General features: G+C 44.3%; 1 protein-coding gene across 1 annotated transcript in view; it reads right to left on the minus strand.

Annotated features, from left to right (window-relative positions):
* The window catches only part of XPO7 (exportin 7), a 39,902-nt gene that overhangs the window by 14,431 nt on the left and 3,848 nt on the right, over positions 1-21,623 (minus strand). Inside the window, exons 2-12 of the mRNA XM_065651529.1 lie at positions 13,587-13,733; positions 12,449-12,542; positions 11,863-12,029; positions 9,824-9,916; positions 7,412-7,516; positions 4,906-5,071; positions 4,391-4,464; positions 3,174-3,293; positions 2,802-2,948; positions 1,862-2,034; positions 864-1,057 (exon numbers count right to left, since the gene is read on the minus strand). Of these exons, the coding sequence (XP_065507601.1) occupies positions 864-1,057; positions 1,862-2,034; positions 2,802-2,948; positions 3,174-3,293; positions 4,391-4,464; positions 4,906-5,071; positions 7,412-7,516; positions 9,824-9,916; positions 11,863-12,029; positions 12,449-12,542; positions 13,587-13,733 (1,480 nt within the window). The remainder of the gene's footprint in view (positions 1-863; positions 1,058-1,861; positions 2,035-2,801; positions 2,949-3,173; positions 3,294-4,390; positions 4,465-4,905; positions 5,072-7,411; positions 7,517-9,823; positions 9,917-11,862; positions 12,030-12,448; positions 12,543-13,586; positions 13,734-21,623) is intronic.

A 21,623-nucleotide genomic window follows, 5' to 3' on the forward strand; every position in this document is an offset into this window, starting at 1 on the left:
GGAGTATTTTTCTGCTTTAGTGCCCATCTATACTGAAATTACTCAATTTTCCACTTGGTGAAAAACAGGCACAACTTCACTAGAAAAAGAACTCCAGGTCTGCCTGGAAGATCTTCATTATTTAAAGCTATTCCACTGCAGAGAGCCACTTTCTTTTAAAAAGGTATTTCAACATGTGCAGATGCCAGCAGGTGGAGTTTATTCTTTCAAAGCACACGTGGCTGGTGGAGAAGTCAACATCATATTGAGTTTTGAACATATTAAAAAAAAAAGTACTGTGTTAGATCAGACAATACTTTCGGTGCGCAACTCCTCCATGAAGGGGGATGCCAGTTGCATTATTAGAGGGGGGGCACAACACGGCTACACCCCAACCTCCAAAGGAACCGCTGCTTCCTTATGGCTGGTGTTGAGCAATTCCTGAACCAACCAGCTGTGCAAGTACAAAACCTCCACGCTGAACCCACCCAACAGCTAGAAACCCCACTTGGTTACTCATCAGCTGGAGGTTTCTGCCACGTCGTGCTCTGTATCCTGCCTGAGATAAAAGAGGGATGGGGCAGGTGGTGCTGAGAACTTGTCTCTGAAAGCCTGGGCAGGGAGAGGCACTAGATTTCCCCAAAAAAGAACGGAGTCAGTTGTAGGACAGCGATATCTTCAGCCAGCACTGCTGTGTGTGTTGCGAGTGTCTGTCCACAGCCAAAAATATTCTATGCCATAGGGTCTCATCCCCAAGGGACCGTTTGTGAGATCTGCCTCCCTATCTATGGATTTCACCAGGAATGCTGGCTTCTTAAATGGTACTTTTGAGAACATGGAACCTACTCCAAGCTCACAGGCCACAGTTCTCCGAAGGCGCTCACCTTCCTGCACAGCAACGTCCATGGGGCTGGCGGTGGCACTTTGCAGCAGCTCCTGGTAGGACTGGGCTGACTGGTCAAAGAGCTGCACGAGCAGAGCGCAGGTCTTCTCGTACTCGCAGCGCCCAATGGTGGAGAGCTGATCCAGCTGCTGCTGCACGAGGCCGGTGTCATCCAGCGGGTCCTCCAAACCATCCCTGAGCAGCGAGAGAGCAGATTAGAAAAGGACTTGAACTGCAGAGACAGCCTAACCCATAACACAAGCTTATTTCTATCAGGTACAGGATGCTTTCCCAGCTTAACAGTTGGACTCGATCTTAAAGGTCTTTTCCAACCAAAACAATTCTGTGGTTCTATACAGCAACTGCAACGACTAAAGTCTCTACTATTTGTCATGATGAAAAGCTACACAGACCAATGTAATCTGATCATTATTGCAGCCGTAAATCAGAAGAACAGTAGTGGTTCAGGTGGAAAGGCCACCAGGACCTGGGATGAAAAAGCTCTTCTTACGTCTTTAACATTTATCCAGGTCTTTGAACAGAACGTGTGGCATCAAAAACAAGGTCTCTGTCTGGTTGTCTTTGTATAACAAAGCTTTCCCTTTCTCTCAATGTTTTAGTTGCCTTTTCTTCTAAATACACTAACCTCAACACTAAGTCTGAGAACTCCAGAACTAGCTAAACCTGCTGCTCCTCCCTTGCAGTGCGAGACACCTAAAAAAGGGATAAGCTGATCAGTCTTCCTTAAGAGACACATTATTTTTTCTAGACCGTTTGTTTTCATCAAATACAAACACACAGGAGGTGGAATTCATCCCACACAAATTGAGGCACTGCAACAGAGTCCTGTAGGCTGCCCCAAATCCTTCGGAGACTCACAAGACTTCCCGCAGTAACGCCCATTTTTAAAAGCAAACTCCAAAGAGATCCACACTGGAGCCCTCTGCGTTAGACTTTGGTGCTGACACCGAAGCGTTGCCGTCTCTCTGCTTTCCTTACCTCAGTATGATGTGCACAGACTCCAGCCTGGACGTGATGTAAGCTTTTGTGACTTCTGGCGTATACGTTTCGAGCATGTGAGGCTCAGTGGCTTTAACGTAGGGCACGGACGCAGCCAGGCGCTGCCACAAGCTCAGCAGATAGTGGACGCTGTTCGGTGCGAATTCCCAGTGCTGCCAGGAGCCGAGAGAAAGAAAAAGAAAAGAAACCAGCGAGTTATGGCCTTGATTATTTCACGCATGTTATTTTGACTCACGCAGCACTGGATATGGTAGTATCTAAAAGCTCTGATGATCTGGTTGCCAGTTTTAACAATGAATTTCAAGTTCACACCTGCATTCAGTGGGTATTATCAGTAAAGACAAAGATAAGCCCGAGTTTCCATGCTGTGCAGCTGAGCCAAAGCTTTTGGTCCCAAACTACTGTCGAGCTCATACAGCTCCCCAAATAGAATACACAGTTTAAAGTTGTTTTCCAGACAAATATTAAAATTTAACAAAGGCACTATGTAAGCGATACAATTTTTTTTAAGCCATATTCTATGCAAGAGTGTAATTAGAAGTTGTATACCAGTGGAAAACTCAGTGGGAATATAACACGATATTCATATTACTAGCAAGCCCTGCAACTGCATTTTAATAGTGAAGTGATATATAATTCTAAAAATAAGCCTTATTTAACGAAGGTTTTTTTCCCCCTCTGGTAGGACATGGACTTCGGAGGCAGAGCACCCCTGCTGCCCCCACACGCTGCTCCTGCTCCATTCAGGAGGAATTCACAGAATAATCAATGCTACGCCGCAGGATTCTGTCACAGGGGCTGCTGGGTTCTTTGGTAAAATAACATAAAGCAAATTAAGGGGCAAAGAACAGACAGTTTTGTTTCAAGAGAAGACAAGGGGCACAAACACCCATGGAGGGTAAGGAGAAGCATGTGGTACCTGCAGGCTGGTGACGGTGAAGTTGGCGATGAGCCGGATGACCTCGGGGTAGTTCTCCACCTTCACCAGTTCTCCCAGCTGGTAATTGCTTTTCAACCGGGCCAGCAATCGGCAGAATTCGTGGTAGTTATTTGGGTCTGACAAACTCTGAGAGGAGGAAAAGAGAAGAGCTGAGAAACAACATACACAACACACGGCGGTCGGCTACAACAAGCACAGATGGAATGTTAGGAAAAGGAAATAACAGCAAAACGTTGCTTCCTCCTCCCCAGTGCCACAAGCGAGACGTTTACATTAGAAAGTCTTTTTGGAGAAGAAACTTGATGCAGAGGAAGCAGAGACAATTCCACTGACCGCATCTGAAACACTCACCTGGGGGTTTTCCAGTATTCGTTTAACTCCATCCACGAGATGAGATAAAAACTTTGCTCTTTCGGCATTGTTGAAGAGGGATCTGCGCACAGAGGCTATCTGCACCAAGCACGATAAAACCTAACGGGGGCAGAGAGAACAGATACAGGGAAGGATTACAACAATAAAATGAACAGAAAGTTTCCTTTTCATGACAACAATCCATTGAAATCTGATGATCCTCTGCATGCTACGCAAGGAAAAAAAACAAACTACAAGCATGAAAAAAAAAAGTAAATTGTTCTTAATCCAAACCTCTGAAATTTAAATCAAGAGTAAACCCAAAAGGTGCAGCTGCAGTGGTATCGGGCTGCTGAGCAGGGTTTGAAGAGCAAAAGCCCCGTCCCCCTGTCAGGATTACCCGCTCAGCCGCTCGTTCTTGCCGTTCTTACCTTTACTGATCAAAGACGAAGGACAATTAAAGGCGTAATAGCTTCAGATTTCTATTCAGTAACAACAACAACAAAAAGTGTCTCGCACTGTTAAAATCTCTCATGAATATTTGAGGCTCTAAACTCAGAATTAGCAACTAACCCTTCAACATAATGAAGAGTGCTGAGAGTCTCAGTGGAAAAAATACATCTGAAGGACCCTTCTTTCCCTCACCAAAGGGCATGTTTTCATCCTAGCATTAATTATGAAAAATATAATACTTATCTGATAGATAAATGCCTGGCAGGCAATTTTTTTTTCAAGAAGAAATAACCCAACTTTTAGCTCAGTCGTGCTATTGGCCATTTCATCCACCTGGGACATGGCCTAGTTTTCAAGTGTGGAAGAAGAAATTACATTTTTCGGTTGTGCTCCCAGACTTGCTACCTACTCACAGTTCGGTTTTAGGATCAACTCAGCAGTACAGTGGAAATGACACCAGCTACATCCCTCAAAAATGGAAGAGCGAGCGGGCAGACCCCTAAGCTACGCAAGGATAAAGAAGTAGGTTGGATTTTCCACCAAATAAACTGGGTTTAGGTCAAATCCAAAAGCTGCAGATGCGTCAAAAGGAGCAGCAGCAGCACCAGCCCAGGCTGCTCTTTGTCACAAGGCAGTGTCACCAAAGAAAAGGCGGCTGTCCAAGGTCAGCATGTGGCATTTGAACCAAAAATGAGTCTCCCAGATGAACCCTATGAATGCTTTCTGGTAGCGGAATCTGTAAGGAAAATAAATGCTAAACTTACCAGAGGAGAAAACGAAGGAGGGATGGAATGATAAAGGTCAAAAAACAACTGAAGGGTCGAAGAATCCAAGAATGCTGAAACAGAACAGAGCATTTTACTGAGAACACGTCCATTTACTGCTTTCCATAGCTCATCAACAAAGCCATGAGCACTTGTAAAATCCTTTGGAAATTCTCTTCTAGTGGGGTGCTTCGTGTGACGTTTTTACACAATTGCCTTTACCAGAAATAAAGCGAACCCATGGTACTTGGTACCAGGGCAAAATTATAGGAAAATATTTTAAGAATGTAATCTGCCAAACTGCCTGGTGAAAACAGCAAGGGTGTTGAGAACAGGTGCTGAGTTCTTTGTTATTTACTTTTTTTTAAAAAAAACACTTCACTGTTTCTTGAAGTGGCAGGTGTGAGACTGAAAGGGTAGAGGAGTATTTTTATAGCTCACCGTAGCCAACCCAAACTGACTTAAGCACAGCGAGGGCTTTAGCAAGGCACCCGTGCTTCCAGCTGCAAGATTACCTGATCTCCAACTGGTTGGGATCTGCACAGTGCAAAGATCATCTGAGGACTCGTCTGTCGATGTGCCAATGAAATCGAAGTTCAGGCAATTATGCGTAAGCTTAAGGAGCTGCATGAGCAGCCCGTGCTGGCTTTCATCGTTTAGATTCAGGTTCTTCCCAGAAGCCTATGAAATACATTGGATTACAAAAGTAAAAATAATAAAATCAAAGCGACAGCTGAGTTTGAGGCAGTAATTCGGTTTTAAACAGGATGTGGCAATGGTAGGATCGTAGCGCCAAGCCCAGCTATCACACTTTCACAGAGAGCGTGTGTATTTACACGCTTACTCCTCCTTGCACAAGATGGATAAATAGACAGCGCTTCCTTTCCCACTCGGCTCGTACCGCACAGCAGAAAAGCAGCCAGGCTTGCCAGCCTGCAATTATACCGTGAGATCCAGGAGATAAGGGAGTTCTTATTAAACACGAGAATACATTTTCTGCCTGACAAGCGATTCGCAGCAGGGAATCTTGTTGCTCCACCTAAGCCTGGCATGGAAACGAGTGCGTATGGTGATCCGTGTAAGTCCTGCTCCAGTTACACCGCTCTGCTCTGGGCAGGGAAAATGCGGGTACTCTCAAGTAACACAAAGAACTCGATGGACATGAAATGCCAGGTCATTTCACTGCAGTTTAAATGTCGCACTTGGGTCTGTACTCCAAGGACAGGCTGGCCCCTCCATCCTTTGTATTATCGCTCTGTACTTAAAACAAAACTAACTTGTTCCAGCTTAAGTCTCCTGCAAATAACACGCTGCACCGTGCCAGCCCTGCCAAGACCAGCGCCAGTGGTCGCTGGAATATTTTCCTCACTCTCTCCGCTGTATCACAAAGATTTATTCTTCTCGGGCTGCCTTAATATACCCTGTTTTATGGACATGGATTTGAGCATTGGTTTCTTGCAGCCCAATCCTTCTCACTTGAAAGGATCACTTGAGAAAATCCTGCTTTATATACAGTAGTTTGAGACAGGTACTATTAGACAAAAAAAGAGATATCTTGGATAGTTGGTGTTTAATCACAGAAGGACAAGGATGTCGCATGAGGCAATAGAAAACATTCCAACCCATCTTAAACCACAGCATCCCAAGGAAGAAAGGCATGATGATTAAGAGTTAGGGTGGAAAACCAGAGGTTTCCTCTCAAGCTGAGCTGTGTCTTTCCAGTCTCCGAGTCCCCATGTCACACAGCAACGAGTGACACGTAGGGGATACCAGCACAAGCGCAGGTTAACAAGGGCTGGTTTATGTCTCCTGGTTGAGCACATGCACTTGCTGAATCTCCTCCAAATCTGGGCAGTTCTAAGGACCCTGCCCTGCCTGCACCTCCCCAGACACTGCTTTTCACAAAACTAGAGGAATCCCTTTACTTCCAAGACCTCTGATTGACCATTAAATGCAACTGGAATAAGCCAATGGATTCAAAAGTTACGAGAGCTGTTTCAGTTCAGGATGGGTGCATGGGAAAGGCTGCCTGGCATCACTGTACGAGGCTGCCGTCCTTTAGAAACTGAGAGGAGAAAAAAGCTCAAATTACACCCACGTACCCACCTTTATTACTGACAGAACCAGAGCTGCTCATTTTGAAATATCTTTAAAATAAAATTTCCTTTTCACTCTTTGTGCTATTTGTCAACTTTGACACTTCACTCAGCTGGAAGGATGAAAGTTAAACTAATCAAATCTGTTCCAGTGCCACTCAGTTGATTGGGGTAGACTTTCTCATAAAGGGCTATTCTTCCCGGCACCATTAAAACTCTTTTTAGAAAAGAAACCTGATGCAGAACCAAGAATTTTCTTCAGACAATCTGCCTGCTTACAAAAGATACATGTGCTACTTCAGCTGAAAGAAAAACCTGATTTTTTTAGCAGTAAAAACCAACCTGCAAGCAGAGCATTGCTGCCTTGTCCCAAGGTATTTTTAAAGCAAATTCTCACGTGTGATAATTAGCACAAAAAAACCCCCTGGGAAATACAAGACAGTCTGATATTTATCATGTATTAAAACACCAAGGACAATCTTTAGTCCACAATCTACTGAACGTATCTTCACTAGCATTTTTTCTCTCATCAGGTGGGTTTTAAACTGAAGCTAAAAAAGAGACAAGGACTTATTTTACAGGAAACCTCTCTGCCAGCACTGTATATCAAATTTAAAATGTAAAACAAACATCTCATCTCTTTCCTGATGCTTTAAGACAGGAAAGTTTAACCCAAGCCCTATGGTCCAGGCATGTACATCCAATCAAAGTTGTTGAAGAGAGTTATATTTCTGTATTTATGTCATGTTCACTTTTTTTTTTCTTAATACAAACCTAAGCCAAAGCTTTCCTGGAACACAAGACCAGAGCAAAGCTTTTGGAACAAGAGCTCCAGGAGAGTTACATCAGCAGGAACTTCAGCCCAAAGTCTCTTGGCCCATCATACAATCCCCATGAGAGATGTTAAATGATGTGTGTTCCTTACCTGTTTCAGTAAATTGCATGACAGCGTGAAAATATCAAATAAGGATGAATCTCGGAAGGAGGAGGCTATTTTCCTGTGCTTGGTCAGTGGATGAGTAGTATCCGCCTGAGCAGAGAGAAAACCAGCGCTCAGAACAGGCAGGCAGAGGTGGAACAAGAGCAGCAGAACCCTTAGGAACCCAGTTAAGCACTGGGACACCAAGGTTTCCCCCCCCAGAGTGATGTGTAAACCAGGGGGATGTGCAACTGGGGTTCTTCCACAAATAAAATGATATTTCTAGCCGATGACAGGACTTTCCAGCTACGATACTTACAGCACAGCTTCACTGTGGCCCTGCCAGGAAGCAGGGTTGGCTTTACTCTCAAGTTCATTTAAATCTCTTCCAAAGCGGGATCAACAGCAGGATTTTCAACAGCATTCGAGTCATTTTAGCAACTTGAACGCTGCTTTCTAAAGTGCTCTGAGCTCCTAAGAGTTAAATCCTACCTGAAGCTGCTGGGCAGACACATGGTCAACTACCAGCAATTATAATGCCCCTCCTGAACCTGCATAGATGAGAAGAAAACTAGAAGGAGAGTTAACCAGTGACAGCCAGTTTGGACTTTGCTGTATCTATTACAAACTCTAGTTCTGGACCTCTCACCCTATCAGAACAAAAAGCTGATATGTGGTCTAAAAGGCAAATATACACATATTGCTTTATACTGGATAACAAAATCTGCAGTCGAGTCAACCAATGCATTCTAGCACGGGCCAACAGCAGCACAAAATATCACTTGATAGACTGTTTTCTAGGAAGAAAAGTGAAGCGATAATTTACATCTCTGCCATTTATTTGAATGCAGGCCAGGACGAGTTATCTGATGGGCAGTGGATTATTGTGGTGCATCTGGGATGGAGCCTTCCTGCAGCGGCACATAATTTAAATCTCCCATTTTTGTTATGCTTTGGTAATCCTACCTCTGTTAACCTTAAATATGCACATATCCCGCGCAGTGCTGCAGGAACCAGGATGGTTCTCACCACCGCAGACCTCACTTTAACGTACTGACCTTCACAACAACCCCATGGGGGATGCAAACGCTCTTATCTCTTATATTATCGGCGAGAAATCTGCATCGCCCAGTAGTTGGTGGCAGATTAGAACTGGACTTGAATACATCAGGCGCTCATGCTTTTAGATCTCAGGGTCTTTAAGAAAATGACCATTATTTACTCTCTCCGTGGTTATTACAAATCTCACTTATTTCTGGGCTTGTGCTAAATGAGCTTTTCCTTTTATTCTTTTTTCACTTTGAGGTCACATGGCTTAAATCACTGAACTCCTACAATACAGCAGACACTCGGTACCTCTGGGCAAGTTCGTGCAGTATGAACAGGATGAAAACTGATCCTTCAGAACAGTTACCAGCACTTGATTTTATTTGTACTGTAAGCTTTTGGAACAAAAGCTTTAGTAAACAGAGCTCTAGAAAATCCAGCTCTCATGCAATGTACCTGCAAGTGTAAATAGTTATCCAAAAAAGCCTGAAGAGAAGCCCCACAAGGGTTTTTTTGGTGGGTTTTTTTGCTATATACATGTACATGACCCCACTCTGAGGGGTGGGCACGTTGGCACATTTATTATTTTGCAAGTAATGGCAGTTTTAGGCTTTCCAAGGTGAGTCACTAAATCCAGCCCTGTGCAACTGGCACAAAGCACATTTAGGAATGAGTAGTAAACTGGCAGATCTAACTTTTGAGATATCAGGAAGAGATTTTTGCTCAAAGTCTTTAGCTTCATTGCTTATTTGAGTATCAACCTGTCGAGACTCTGGGCCAGGTGACAGTTTCTGTGCTGACCATTCTCCTGCAGCAGAAGCCGTAGCCCCCACAAAGATGCTGACAGACACATACTGATTTATACACAGACTTGTTCTCATCTTTGACGCAAGGAGGTGCAGGACCGGCCCTCTGCAGAGATGCAGGTAGGATTGTACAAAAATCTGTGCGTTTTAGAGACATTTACGCACGTCGCAGCTCTCACGCTGTCCTAGGACTGTGGTAGCCACTAACGGCGCTGCAGCAAATCTGCCCGATTAGGAAAACAATGTAAACTTTGATAGCACCAAATAATGCCGCTCGTTCCAGCTTTTTTGTTGCTAGGTAGGCTCAGCTAGTTCATTAGTATTGCTCAGAAGATGACATCAAAATATGAGAGAAGATGGAAGATGCCAGTGAAACAAAACAATTCCTCAAGACGGGAGGTTTCAGCATCTTACCACAAAAATAGGTGACTGTGTAAAAATAATAAAAAATAAAAAAGGAAACACCCACCACACAACAATCCCCCCCCACCAAACAAAAACCCCCAAACGATGCACAGACACACAGCAGGACACAACAATATGAATGAGAAAATTGGACACTTACTTCACTGAGGAAGGCTGTAGCACTTACTTGATTAATCTCATTCGTTAGTTGGGACAGGATTGTCACTCCTATGATGCAGTGCTCGACACTATCCTGGGGAAGGGACAGGGAGAGCAGTCAGCAGTGCCACCTTTCCATTAAGGTTCACCTTCTGCTTGGAAGATTTCTAGACATATTTGTCTAGAAACCCTTTATCTTTGTAGTATCCCAACTGGAAAAAAGCGCTTGAGTGATACCAAGCAGAGAATTTAAAATCTGCTTTTAAAGTGCTTGATGTTGTTAACAAAGCAAAGGGTTCTAGAGTTCAGTAACATGAGCTAATAAAAATAAGCATCTTCTATTTAATAGCTCGATCAACATTTTTGTGTTAAGCCCTAATTCTGATAAAACGTGTGGAAACTTCTGCAGCATTGAGGGGAGTATTAAAGTTGCCAGATGAAAACTCTGGGAAATAAATCTTTTTTCCTCCCCTTTTTAAAGTCCAGACCTGATCCCCCGAGGAGCAGCTGCCCGAGTTCCGACACAGCCCCTCCGGCCAAGCAGAACAGTCCATGTCCCTGGGAAGGGAGTTTATTCTTCACAGCCTGTTCAGCCTCCGGCGGCACTTGAAACTCCCAACAAGGTGCCGATTGTGAACTAAGTCTGTCAGACACCTCTTCAATAGGAACCGTAGTCCATTTATCAAATGATTTAAGAGGAACAACCTGCATTGGTCCTTTGGCCCACCTTCTGTTCTCTACCTAATCAATGACGTTTCCTTTCCCAGCTCCACCTCGCTGTGCACCTTTTGCACAAATTGCCCTGAACTCCAGCTTCAAAGGCTGAACTCATCTGCAACAGGGAAATTCTAATAGATTTAAGGCTTGGGACCGTGGCTACTTCTTTACCGGGGCCATCTCTCGACGACTGGCTCAGTATTTACAGGATAATATCCAGACAGCAGCCACTGGAAAAAACCTGAGTCTTTAAAAAAGTGCAGCCTGAACAGGTAACTTGAGCAAACAGGAACAGACCATCACAAACTGAGCACAGCAAGCAGATATTCACACCATTTAATTAGGTTTCTGATTAAAAAGAACACATTCCCCATGTCATGAGCGGGGAGAGTGAGGAATCCAGCACCTGCAAACTATTTGGGACATAGTTGCCAGCCCAGAACGGAACATGATCTTTAAATTACCTACCACCTCATAGATTCTACTTAACTGCAGACATCTGGAAATGTCTAAAATAACAGTAGTTGGCCTATTTTCTGAATGCCCACGCTCCAGAATAAAGCTTTGTACACATTACGTCTCCTTTTCCACACTGGGAAGAACTTCTGGTCATTCTGATCTCTTCTGCTGTCTTCCTCCAACATTGGATTTTGGGACAAATTTCAGAGCAAATAAATCAGTATTTGTAGTGTTAGAGGATTTGCTGATCTCTCTGGGAGGAAGCTGCAGTTTGGAGACAGCTGTTGATAAAAATGCCACCACAGGCTTTTGGGTTGGGAATGAAACCCTGTTCTGTGCTGAGAACGTGTATTTATGAAACCACAAAAATAGTTAATAATGCTTGTGTAACACAGCGGTTTCAAGCTACGTTTTGTTATGATAACTCAGCTAAATACTAAAGGGATATATTCCACGGATATATCACCCCTGTAGTGCATAAAAGCAAGTCAAGCACGGCGCATATTTCCCTCGTAGACAATAAGCCCACGTGTTTACCATTTTGCACTGATTGGCACGGTGTATTTAAGCTTGAAAGAAGAATTGTGCAACCGGAACACTAGAAGACATCTTACCATTGAATGGTAATGGTGGCAGTTTCCAGATATAAATCCCCGCCTCACCAAACTGTAAATTATAAAAACTGACCTGTCCTGCCAGTTGCCAGCTGCTTAAGCCTTGGTAGTCACTGTTCAACCAACAAATGCACAGATGAAAGACTGGACAGAGGATATTAATGTGCAAAAAAAAAAAAACCCACCACCCTGAAAACGCATGGACTTTCCAATCCCGCAAGGTGCGTATTCATCTTACAAAAAATCTGACCTGTAAAAACCTTGTGACATCTGTGATCACGTTCCTGAAGACATACTCATCCTTCTGACAGTCAAACCAGCCCAGCTTTGTGATCCTGGCGTACAACTGGATCAGCGCTTGTGTGACAAACGTCGCCAGCTTAGGCCTGGTAGCAAGGTAGTTGAGCACATAGTTCCCTGAAACACACAGAAAAGGCAGATCTGCAGACAAAAACTCAACAGATAGAACTGAGGTGGTAACACTGGCAGGAAAAAGCATCTTTTTGGAAAAAAAAAAAGCTTATTTTAAAAAATAAAATCAGCACGGTCGTAGGTTAGATACAAATGTTGACCTTTTACTTGTGCCTTTAACATACTATGGCTGTGGAGCAGATCTGGAAGGTGCTACAGACAGGGGAGAGCTCCTCCCCACAAGCCCAACTTGTTCCGTATTATCAGTTATGTATTAAATGCAACTGGTTGATTCACAAGACCACAGAGTCGTCACTCCCATTTGGAAAAATTCTCTATATTTAGCCTTGAACTCTGTTAGCTGAAAGTCCGCACGACAAACACTCACATTAGTTTGGTTACAAAAAAATACATCTTGTACTTACGAATATCTATTCGTTGTTCCAATGGTAAAGGGTTGTTTGTGCGTGACACGAGTTTTGTAAGGCATGTAGCTGCCAATAACTGCGAGTAGGATGACTGCAAAGAGAAAAAAACAAGCACAAATAGGAGTTCAGCGCACACTTCGGCAGGTTGAGTAGCGATGCTGGATTTTAAGCTAATCGCTCTCTGGAAATTTGAGTTTAAAGCATCGGATCACACACAGAGAATGAAACTGGGCTTCAGGAACTCTCCTTGGAAAAATATATTATTTGTCCTCAGGTGAGCCAGTTACTAGTTCCCATCAGCAGAGCTTCAAATCAGTTTGTTTTGAATTCACTTCAAATTTAACAAAAAAGTAAAAAATTTGTTTTGTGTAAGTTTGCTAAGCCTGTTAAGTGTTGCTCTTTTTCCCCTTCTCCTCCTCCTGGAGGACTCACCCTTTACAACAGGCTGTTCAATATTTCCTATTTTTGTGGACATGGCTCCAATCTGATAGATATGAAAGCTGGATGCACATTCTGCCAAAAGTCAAACCTTGCAAGATCATGTGGGAAAGCCATTTCAAGCATTATTTGTGCTGATACAAAGTAAAGAACAAATGGCCACTTCAAAAGGAGAAAGCTAAAAAAGCCAGGCAGGATTTACTGCTGGCATATCCGTAACACTAATTCTAAAGCACATGATCTAATTTTCCTTGTTTTAAACTGCTGGATTATTAAGACAACACTATAGCAGGGGCAATTTTCCAAGGAAACATTCCAGAAGAATCCGTGCTGGTTTTATCCCTCTGTGCACACACCATTTTCTGCCCAAAGCCCATGCAGAAGGCAGGAGTTCCCACAGCCAGTGAAATATCGCCACTGTAATGATGTTTTCAGCTTAAAGCTTGACATGTCTGGGTGGAAGCCTGTGAAGAATGCAGCAAGGCCCACAAGACATCAGAACTGACAATCATTTGTAATAACCATAATTAGCAATCAAGAGTCGATGCTTTTTTTGGCACAAGCTGCCCGTAAATTGAGCTCCGGGAGAGCACGCTGGGTACAGAATATAAACACGGCACACCAGACCTCGGGGCTATTTCCCTTACGGACGTCCCAAAATCCCGAGATAGGTTTTGGACAAGGATGTTGTACGTACGCTCCCTCTCTCGAGCAGCAGCTGGCACTTGCTCAGGCAGTCGGGGCTGTTGGTGAACTCCACCAGCGCTTTCTCCGCCTGCAGCCGCGTCGCCGTGTCCGTGGTCTCATACAGCTGCTTGCACAGGTTCTCTAGCTGGGCTAGGCTCTGCAAAGCAGGACAGCAAATCCGGGAGAAACCAGAGATTTTGTGGTTTAGTTAGGCAGCAGTTTAACTCAGGTTACACAGACATACATATACACACATATATAACTTTATTGGCTCAACCTGGTTTGTTCTTTGATCAGCTAAATGCATTTAACCTGAATTACCCATCCAGAAGTTTCACAGCGACCTGTTACACCTGACAAGGTACCATGTTGCCTCCCCGCTTTTACCTTTTTTACCCCAATTCAGGCACCCACCCCCAAGGTGAGTGCTCACCCACCCCGACTGCACTGCACACTACGGCTGATGAGCTCTGGAAAACCTCTTACATCTTGTGCTGTGACGGTGACAACCCTCACCTGCCTGTTTTAAATAGCAAAACACATTCTCACATCCAGTTTTTATGTTATGCGGTGTCAATTCCCCCACAAAAGTGGTTTATATTCCCTTTGCAGGGCACCGTAACAGACTTCAGCATCCCAGGATGCTGGAAGGATCTCACGTTAAATCTTCTCCACTACATATGCCAAAAATACCTAAAGCCGAACAGAGCGAATGAAGGATGGATGGATGCCTTTGAGCGGCGGCTCCGCGAACGCGTTCAAAGGGAAATAAAACTACCAGGCAGATTCTGTGTGCCCAAACAACTGGAAAATATTTGCCATAAACTGTGATCCAGGCAGATGGTTTCCCCCAGCGAAATCTTAGGTGCCCTAGTTAAAAAGTGGCTTCACAGATGGCCATAAATATTCCCTCGGGTTCTCACTGCTAGATTAATAAGCAGGTATTTTCAGCTGCTTTAGGGGCTACATTTGAAGTTTCTAGGAGTAAATCATTACAAGCACACCATAACTTTTGTGCTTTGACTTCTGTGTTTGTAAAAAGGATGGCATCAGTCGCCTAATTTATTTTTGAAGAAGAGATTGTTATGCAAAAGCCGAGTTACCGACAGGGTCCAACTCTCTCACCTTGTACCATATTCCAGAGCTCTGTTTTTTTTTTAAAAAAAAATTATTATTTTTTTTTAATAACTACCTCATGAAAAATGTTGCCTTTACAGCTTCACGACTTTATAGAGAAATTAGAGAACTTTGCCAAGTGCCTGACAGCAGTTCAACATACAGGTTTGGGTTTGAAAAAAGCAAAACCCAAAGACTTCAGCTCTACGCAGAAAACCCTCAAAAACCTAAAATGAATATAAACCATTATTAATCATAATCTATTATAAACCATATTAGCTCTGATTAAGCATTTGTCAGTACCTGTCGTTTCTCAGTACAAATCCACTTTCAGTTATTTAAAATCAGTTGAGAGGTGCCTGTTCGTGCGTATCAGCCCAAGGACAAAACACAATTTCCTCCCAAATCCTTGTGACCGTTTCTGGATTTGAACAGTGACCAAAGCCATTCGGTCCACGTGCGCACGATGGGACAGCGACGGTCCTACACCAAACTGATCAAACGGTTTACAATTTTGGAAAAAAAAAAAATCTCTCTTTTTAAGAGTTTCACACCACCTCGCACGAATTCTTCAAGACGTTCAGGAACGGGCTTTCCTACAGTCAGTTTTCTTCATGCATCTATGAAACGCTAATTCCGTGCGAGCATTTGGGACTCGGTGGCAAGAACCACACGGTGCCTTTTGTGTGACACTGGCCGTGACAAAACGCCCTTGTTCGCGCCCATCCTGTGCCAGCCTTCCTGCACATCACGGCTCCTTAACTCCCTCGGAGCCAGAGGGAACACGCGACCCCCAGGACTCCAACAAAACCGCTCTAAAAAAGCCAAGCGAACAGCCTGTCTGCTGCCCAGGAGATACGGCACACAAGGTCACCATTCAACACCTTCTTAATGACACCGCGGTTAATAAAGCAGAGTTTTCCCATGAAAAAGGTTACACACATGGAAAAGCTTGTTCAAATTATCCAGGAGCATGAATCCAGCAGAATAAAGAGCACTCTAGATTAAGCCAACCATCCACCTCGGGTTTTAAACATACTTTAATATCACGCCTATTATTGCCCAGTATCAGCTGTCCTGAGGGTCTCTGCCCAGACAACCCTCACATTAAAGTTCACTCGATTCTTCTTCCTCAGGGTATCCCCAGAGGGGGCTGAAGAGTGTTTGAGGGTACAAGGACAAATACCAAAGCCAACGAGAGCAACTCAGCAGCAAAACTCACATCCAAACGTGGGAGTTTTCATCCAATTATGTCAAGTTTGTGAATGGGCATTTTACCCTGGCAACGGGGTAGAGATCAGGCCAGCCCCAGCTTCCAAAGGCAGAGATGTTGGGGCCTCTGGGGTAGCAATTAGGCGGGGATTATCCCTACTCTTTCAAACAAGATAACAAAAAAATACCATTTAGTATAACGATTATGCAGGGCAAGGGCTCTGCACGTTCTAGATAAGGAGGAAAGCATGAGACAGCAGTGTGTTTGAAACAGGGAGACGCTCGGGTATCCTGCGAGTGCTGCATGCCACGACACAAAGGTACGGGTCTGGTGAGCCGAGACCAAAAACAGCACCGAGAATACATTTACTACTAACCCAGACCTGTGTTCATCGCTCCTTTGAGAACAAACAGCTCCAAAAACTCTGTAAAAAGAAGAAACGAGTCCTGTGCAGTAAGGGGGGGCGAGGAGGTGGATGAGGGCTCAGGGTGGGATGGGGGACTCTGCGGCTGGGCTGGAATTTTAGGAGAATTGAATTTTAGGAGAATTGCTGCGTCACAGCCCCGAGTCAAACACCTCCCTCAGTGGCTCCCAGCCCCCGAATCGCTCTTATCTGCCCCCGAATCGCTCTTATCTGCTCCTCGCAGGCAGGCACTGAAATCCCAGGATTTTTCTCCAGTTCCACACTCTTCTAACACACACCAGCACGCCCAAAGTACTTTACGCAGTAAGAAAACCCAACCACATATTCTAATTTCTCTCATGCACCCCACTACAAAGGCTACGTGACAACCTACGTGACTCCCAGGTGGGAGTTTTGTGTCTCAAATGCAAACTGAAAAGCCTAAACTGCCCCTGAATTTTTCACGAGTCCCTCTCGACTCCAAGCTCAGCACAGATGATCGCTTCACTTTTCCTCTCGTGTGCACACACATTTTCTCCCCTCTGAAGCCAAGACCCAAACAATGCCCATGCTTTCCCCTCCAATAAATGCGGCAATTAATGCGTATTAATGGAAATCTGCGTCCTATCTCAGTGTTCTTCAAAATCCAGCTTCCAGGCATGACATCTCATTATGTCACTGCCTACAAGCCTCGGACAATTTTTTTGCAAGCAGAAGTTGAATAAGTTTGTGTTCCTTAAAAAAAACACTCAAAACCAAAACACCCCCCCCAAACAAAACCAATATCATGTTTTGGATCCACCTCCCCAAAGCGAAGTTCAGCCCTACACTTGAGGATAACACAGCACACCCTGTGATTGACCCTTTTGTTTCGTAAGTGGTAGAAATGTTTATCAACAGGGGAAACTTTATTTACCAGAAACCAGCAAACTTGACAAATGATGAGCAAAACTTCCACTCCCCTTTCCCTCGACAGCAACAAGTGGAAACTGCCAATCCATCACCTCACATGAACTCTGCATCATGTCATTGCTTATTTCTTTAATAATACCAAATACTGAGAAGAAATGAGTTTTCCTCTGTATATGGCACCTCCTTGGTAAGATCTTGGCCTCAGATGCTTGTCCGCTGAAAGCAGCTGTGAAGCTCAAAATGTGGAAAAACCCCAACCTATCAATCTCATTTATACTGGAAGCTACAAATAAAACTCGTCACTGTTCAGTGTTTTCCCCATGGTGAAGATAAACAACGTGTGATCATCTTTAAAATGATAAATACTACAAGAAAAGTACCAGCCACCTAAAAGGAGCCCCGGGGACCGGCTGCGGAATTGATCCTGTATTACACGGTTGCTTAAGCAACACTCTTTACATCCCAGGGCTGCAATGAGCTCTAGGCAGGTTTAGTTCAATAGAGTTTGACTTCGCCACGCTGACAATTCCCATTTCGGAAAATTAAGGAAACGCACACAGCCAGTGCCCATCGCTCGGGGGGAGCAGAGAGTGATAACCCCCCAGATCAGACATCTCAAATGGAGTATTTAGCTTAACAAGATCAATCCCCAAACCTCTCTGCTGCCTGGTGGTTCTAACCCTGAAGGATGCGCGTTCCTGTGAATCCTCCCGGCACACGTTGTTTCCAAGACATTCCTTCCTCCTGCCTTCTGGTTACTGACTCCCCGAGCCAGAGATCCTGCAACATGTTTAATATGGTTATTTTCATCCCAAGCACATTCATCCATTTTAATGCCCCTCAACTGGTTCCCCCATATGTTATAATCAAAGTCAGACTTTGCAAGCGCCAGGTAAGCACAGGGCAGGCAAGGAGATGTTTCTGTCCTCGCTCACTACAAACAGGCCACAAAAAGTCACCCGTGTACCTCCAGGACGTGACATCTCGGACGTGGGAAGAGGCCACGATCTATTTTTCTTTTCCCTTGCCATTTTATGTGTAAGGAACGTGCACACCCTTGGCACAGACGGTGTTACGGCACACGCTCCTCTAATGCGCCACCTGAAACCACGCATCCGGTCCTACACTGGCTTCTGCTCTCCAAACCTGTGGGCATTTTCCAGCTTTGTTCAATTCTTCCATGATTTTACAGGAAAACAGGGAGGAAGAAGATGCAGCATGCAGCCAGGGCTCTGAAATCCTGCAGTTTAACAAACGTAATGAAGATGCACGGCGGGAGTCAAAGGGCTCTGGTGTTTGAAGTGACTAAGGCTCAGGGAATGCCTGGGGTCACTTGATGAATGTCAGGTATTTCAACCAAAATAAAAAAGCTTTTAAGCTGAGTGATGCAACTATTAACTGCCAGGGACCAAGGTGATGCACTTCCTAAGTTCTCATAGCTGGAAAAATCAAGGTCTCACGGCTCATCACCCTCATTTGTTAAGAGAATCTGAACAACAAACCCCTGTTTCCATCCACCCTGCTGCTAACAGAGAAAGCAAACCTACCTCCAGCACTTCCCAAAATTACTTATTGCACTAGGATTTTCAGGCATCTCCCCGGGAATCAATATGTAGCTCTTATTCCTTTCTCCAAGGTGAAGACAGATCAGGGCTGCCTGGGACCCAGTTCTGCCATTTTACTGCACAGAACTTCGGAGCAACTCCACATCCAGCCCCATAGAAACACTTCAAATTAACACTCCCCAGAACTCAGTGCAGACAACATGTGTTACACGGGGCAGTTTCCATCCCAAAGAGCTTGAAGTGGAGGAACACGATCCCCTTAGTGGGTGGTGAAAACTATTGAGAAACTCTTCAATATTCTAGTTGGCTGCAAATAAATACTTGTGCATAATTTTATCGAGGCTCGTCTCCACCAGGACAGCCGTTTGTTTAGCTCCCTGCTAAGAAACCTGAACAAAGGCAAGGTAATGCTTGGCTTTCTAACACAGGGCATGTCGTAAGTGAGCTGATCGTTCCTCGGAGGCCAGCAGCACTGGGAACAGATTGAGGGCTACAATTTTCAAAAGAAACCTCTAAAATTCTGCGCCACCAGGACTTGCAGATGCTCGCAGAATCTCTGTGCATAAACCAACAGCCACAGAATAAATTAAGAAGAGGTTGCCAACACATGAGATTTTTCTCTGACAGAGATAACAGACAACTTTCAGGGCACACAAGCTTTGCAGAACGAGCCACCTTCCGCTGTAGTAATCAATATCACAGCCCAAGGCACCACGAGCAGTCAGTGTTTTACTCAAATGGGAAACAACTACCAAAAAATCCCAACAACTCAGGTCTGTGCTTCACATACAGCAGAAGAATTTGTTTGAGACACAAAGCCGCGCTCTGAGATGATGGTGCAGGAGAAAACAAGCCTTCCACCTTGAAAACTCTGGAGGCATCTTCGATTGTTTGAAATATTGAAGCTGCTACACGGCTGCTCAAACTCACCATCCAGAAACGGCAAAATAATCCAAGTGCTGCAAATCACCTTAAACTTACTGGTTAAACTGGTGTCAGCTACATTATCAAGTGCTAGAAGAGAAACAACAGAATTGGTACTCTCCAGCACGATGTCCTTGGACTCTAACTCCTGTAATCACTCTGTCCACAAACGCTCTGAACCGGTGACACAGGGCACGGAGCTTTCACGCAGGAATTCAACCCAAACACTTGGGTGATACAGCAAGAACAGCCCTGGCCAGCGGGAATACGGAAAATAGAGGGGAACTGAGTCGGGATGATGGGCTGTGGAATGAGCCACGGAAAAGGTGCGTTCGAGAATCACATGTTGCAGAAAATGCCACCGCAGGACAGACATAAATCCCGTGCGGATCTAGAGCTGCGAGTCCACAGGGTACACAGATACAGAGCTCGTTTTACTGGCAGTAGATAAAAAGGATGGAAAGGACTTAAGGATGATCCTAAGTGGAGGTATTTAGCAGAAAAATGCAGGCTATTTGTCTTATAAACTGATCTTACAACATGAGAAAACACACGGTCTGCTGGTAATCCTGCTGTAAGGGGACTGAACAATTCCTCAACTAAGAAAAATCTTTCTGATGAATCTTATTTAAGTGATGATCAGGTTGGGTGGACATCAGGTAGACAGACTGGAGCAAGACGACTCACATGAGCTGCAGAAAATAGTACATCAAAGTGGGAAAGAATCTTCAATGCATCCCCGTTCCCATTTGAAAAAAAAAATAACCTCCTTTTACAAAATTCACCCAGTAACCAGAAGCTCCTCATTACAAGAAATCAAATTAAGACACCAATCAAGCCAGCAAAGCACTCAGCTGAAACAGGGAGGGACAGACACAATTCGTCTGATTCTTGTAAATACCTTCCTGTTTGATTTCCTTGTTCTTGTGTTATTAGTAAATGATAAAAGAATACTGAACAATATGTTAACAGGACAACTGTAAACTTTAAAAATTTCAGCTGGAAAGCCACAATTACAATTTACCAAAACACTACGAGCAGAAAGAAGTGCTCCTATACTCCTATGCAGCTGGAATGATCTCAAACAACGGAGAGAAGGCAATCTGTTAATAGACAAAACATCTTTTTCTCCTCTAGCACTAAACCATAACCTTTTGCTCTCTGCTGGGTGTTGATTTACATGCAGAACTCATAGCAGGTAGGTCCTCGGAAGCGTAATGTTTAACCAGCGCTCCTGCTCCAGGTACTGCACCCAAAACCAGTTTAAATTGTCAAAGAGCTGCTAAAAAATACTTGTTCACAGCACTCAACAGTGGGGCATTATTTTTCTAAAGCATCGCGCATTTTTCAGCCTGGAGAATGACTTTTGATTTTCAGAGCAGGACAACAAGCAAGGGGAGAAGGAAAAGAAGGATCAGGCTCTCAAAGCACATGGATAATGGAGACCTTACATCAGTCAATATTCAGAGTACGCCACCAGTGAGATATCAAGCGTGAAGCTCATGTTTTATCCTGACCACGCCAGGGCAACGAGCTTCCCACTGACAAACCATGACTGCAGTTAGCAGGGACCGGCAATAAACGTCACATTTTGTCCTTAAGGAGAAACAAAAGCAAAAATGTCAAGCTTCTGCTGAGATATTTTCTGGGTGGTTTAGCAGCTATCCTCCACCAGAACCTTTTATAAGTTTGTTAGAACTAACACACAGTCAAAATAACCAGCGAGGACACCACTATAATCAACAACTGCATGCATACATCAACCGGGCTCAACCAGAAAATCAAAATATTCTCCAGGTGTCGGCTGGGAACCAGAATTAAACTGCTGGCTGTGGGGTCCCCTGAGCTGAAAAGCAGTGACCGCTTTTACTGCATCAAAGTTGGGCAGCTGAGATCTGGAGATACAGAACTGCA

The sequence above is a fragment of the Caloenas nicobarica genome, chromosome 25 (genome assembly GCF_036013445.1).
Source record: "Caloenas nicobarica isolate bCalNic1 chromosome 25, bCalNic1.hap1, whole genome shotgun sequence".
NCBI classification, from domain to species: Eukaryota; Metazoa; Chordata; class Aves; order Columbiformes; family Columbidae; genus Caloenas; species Caloenas nicobarica.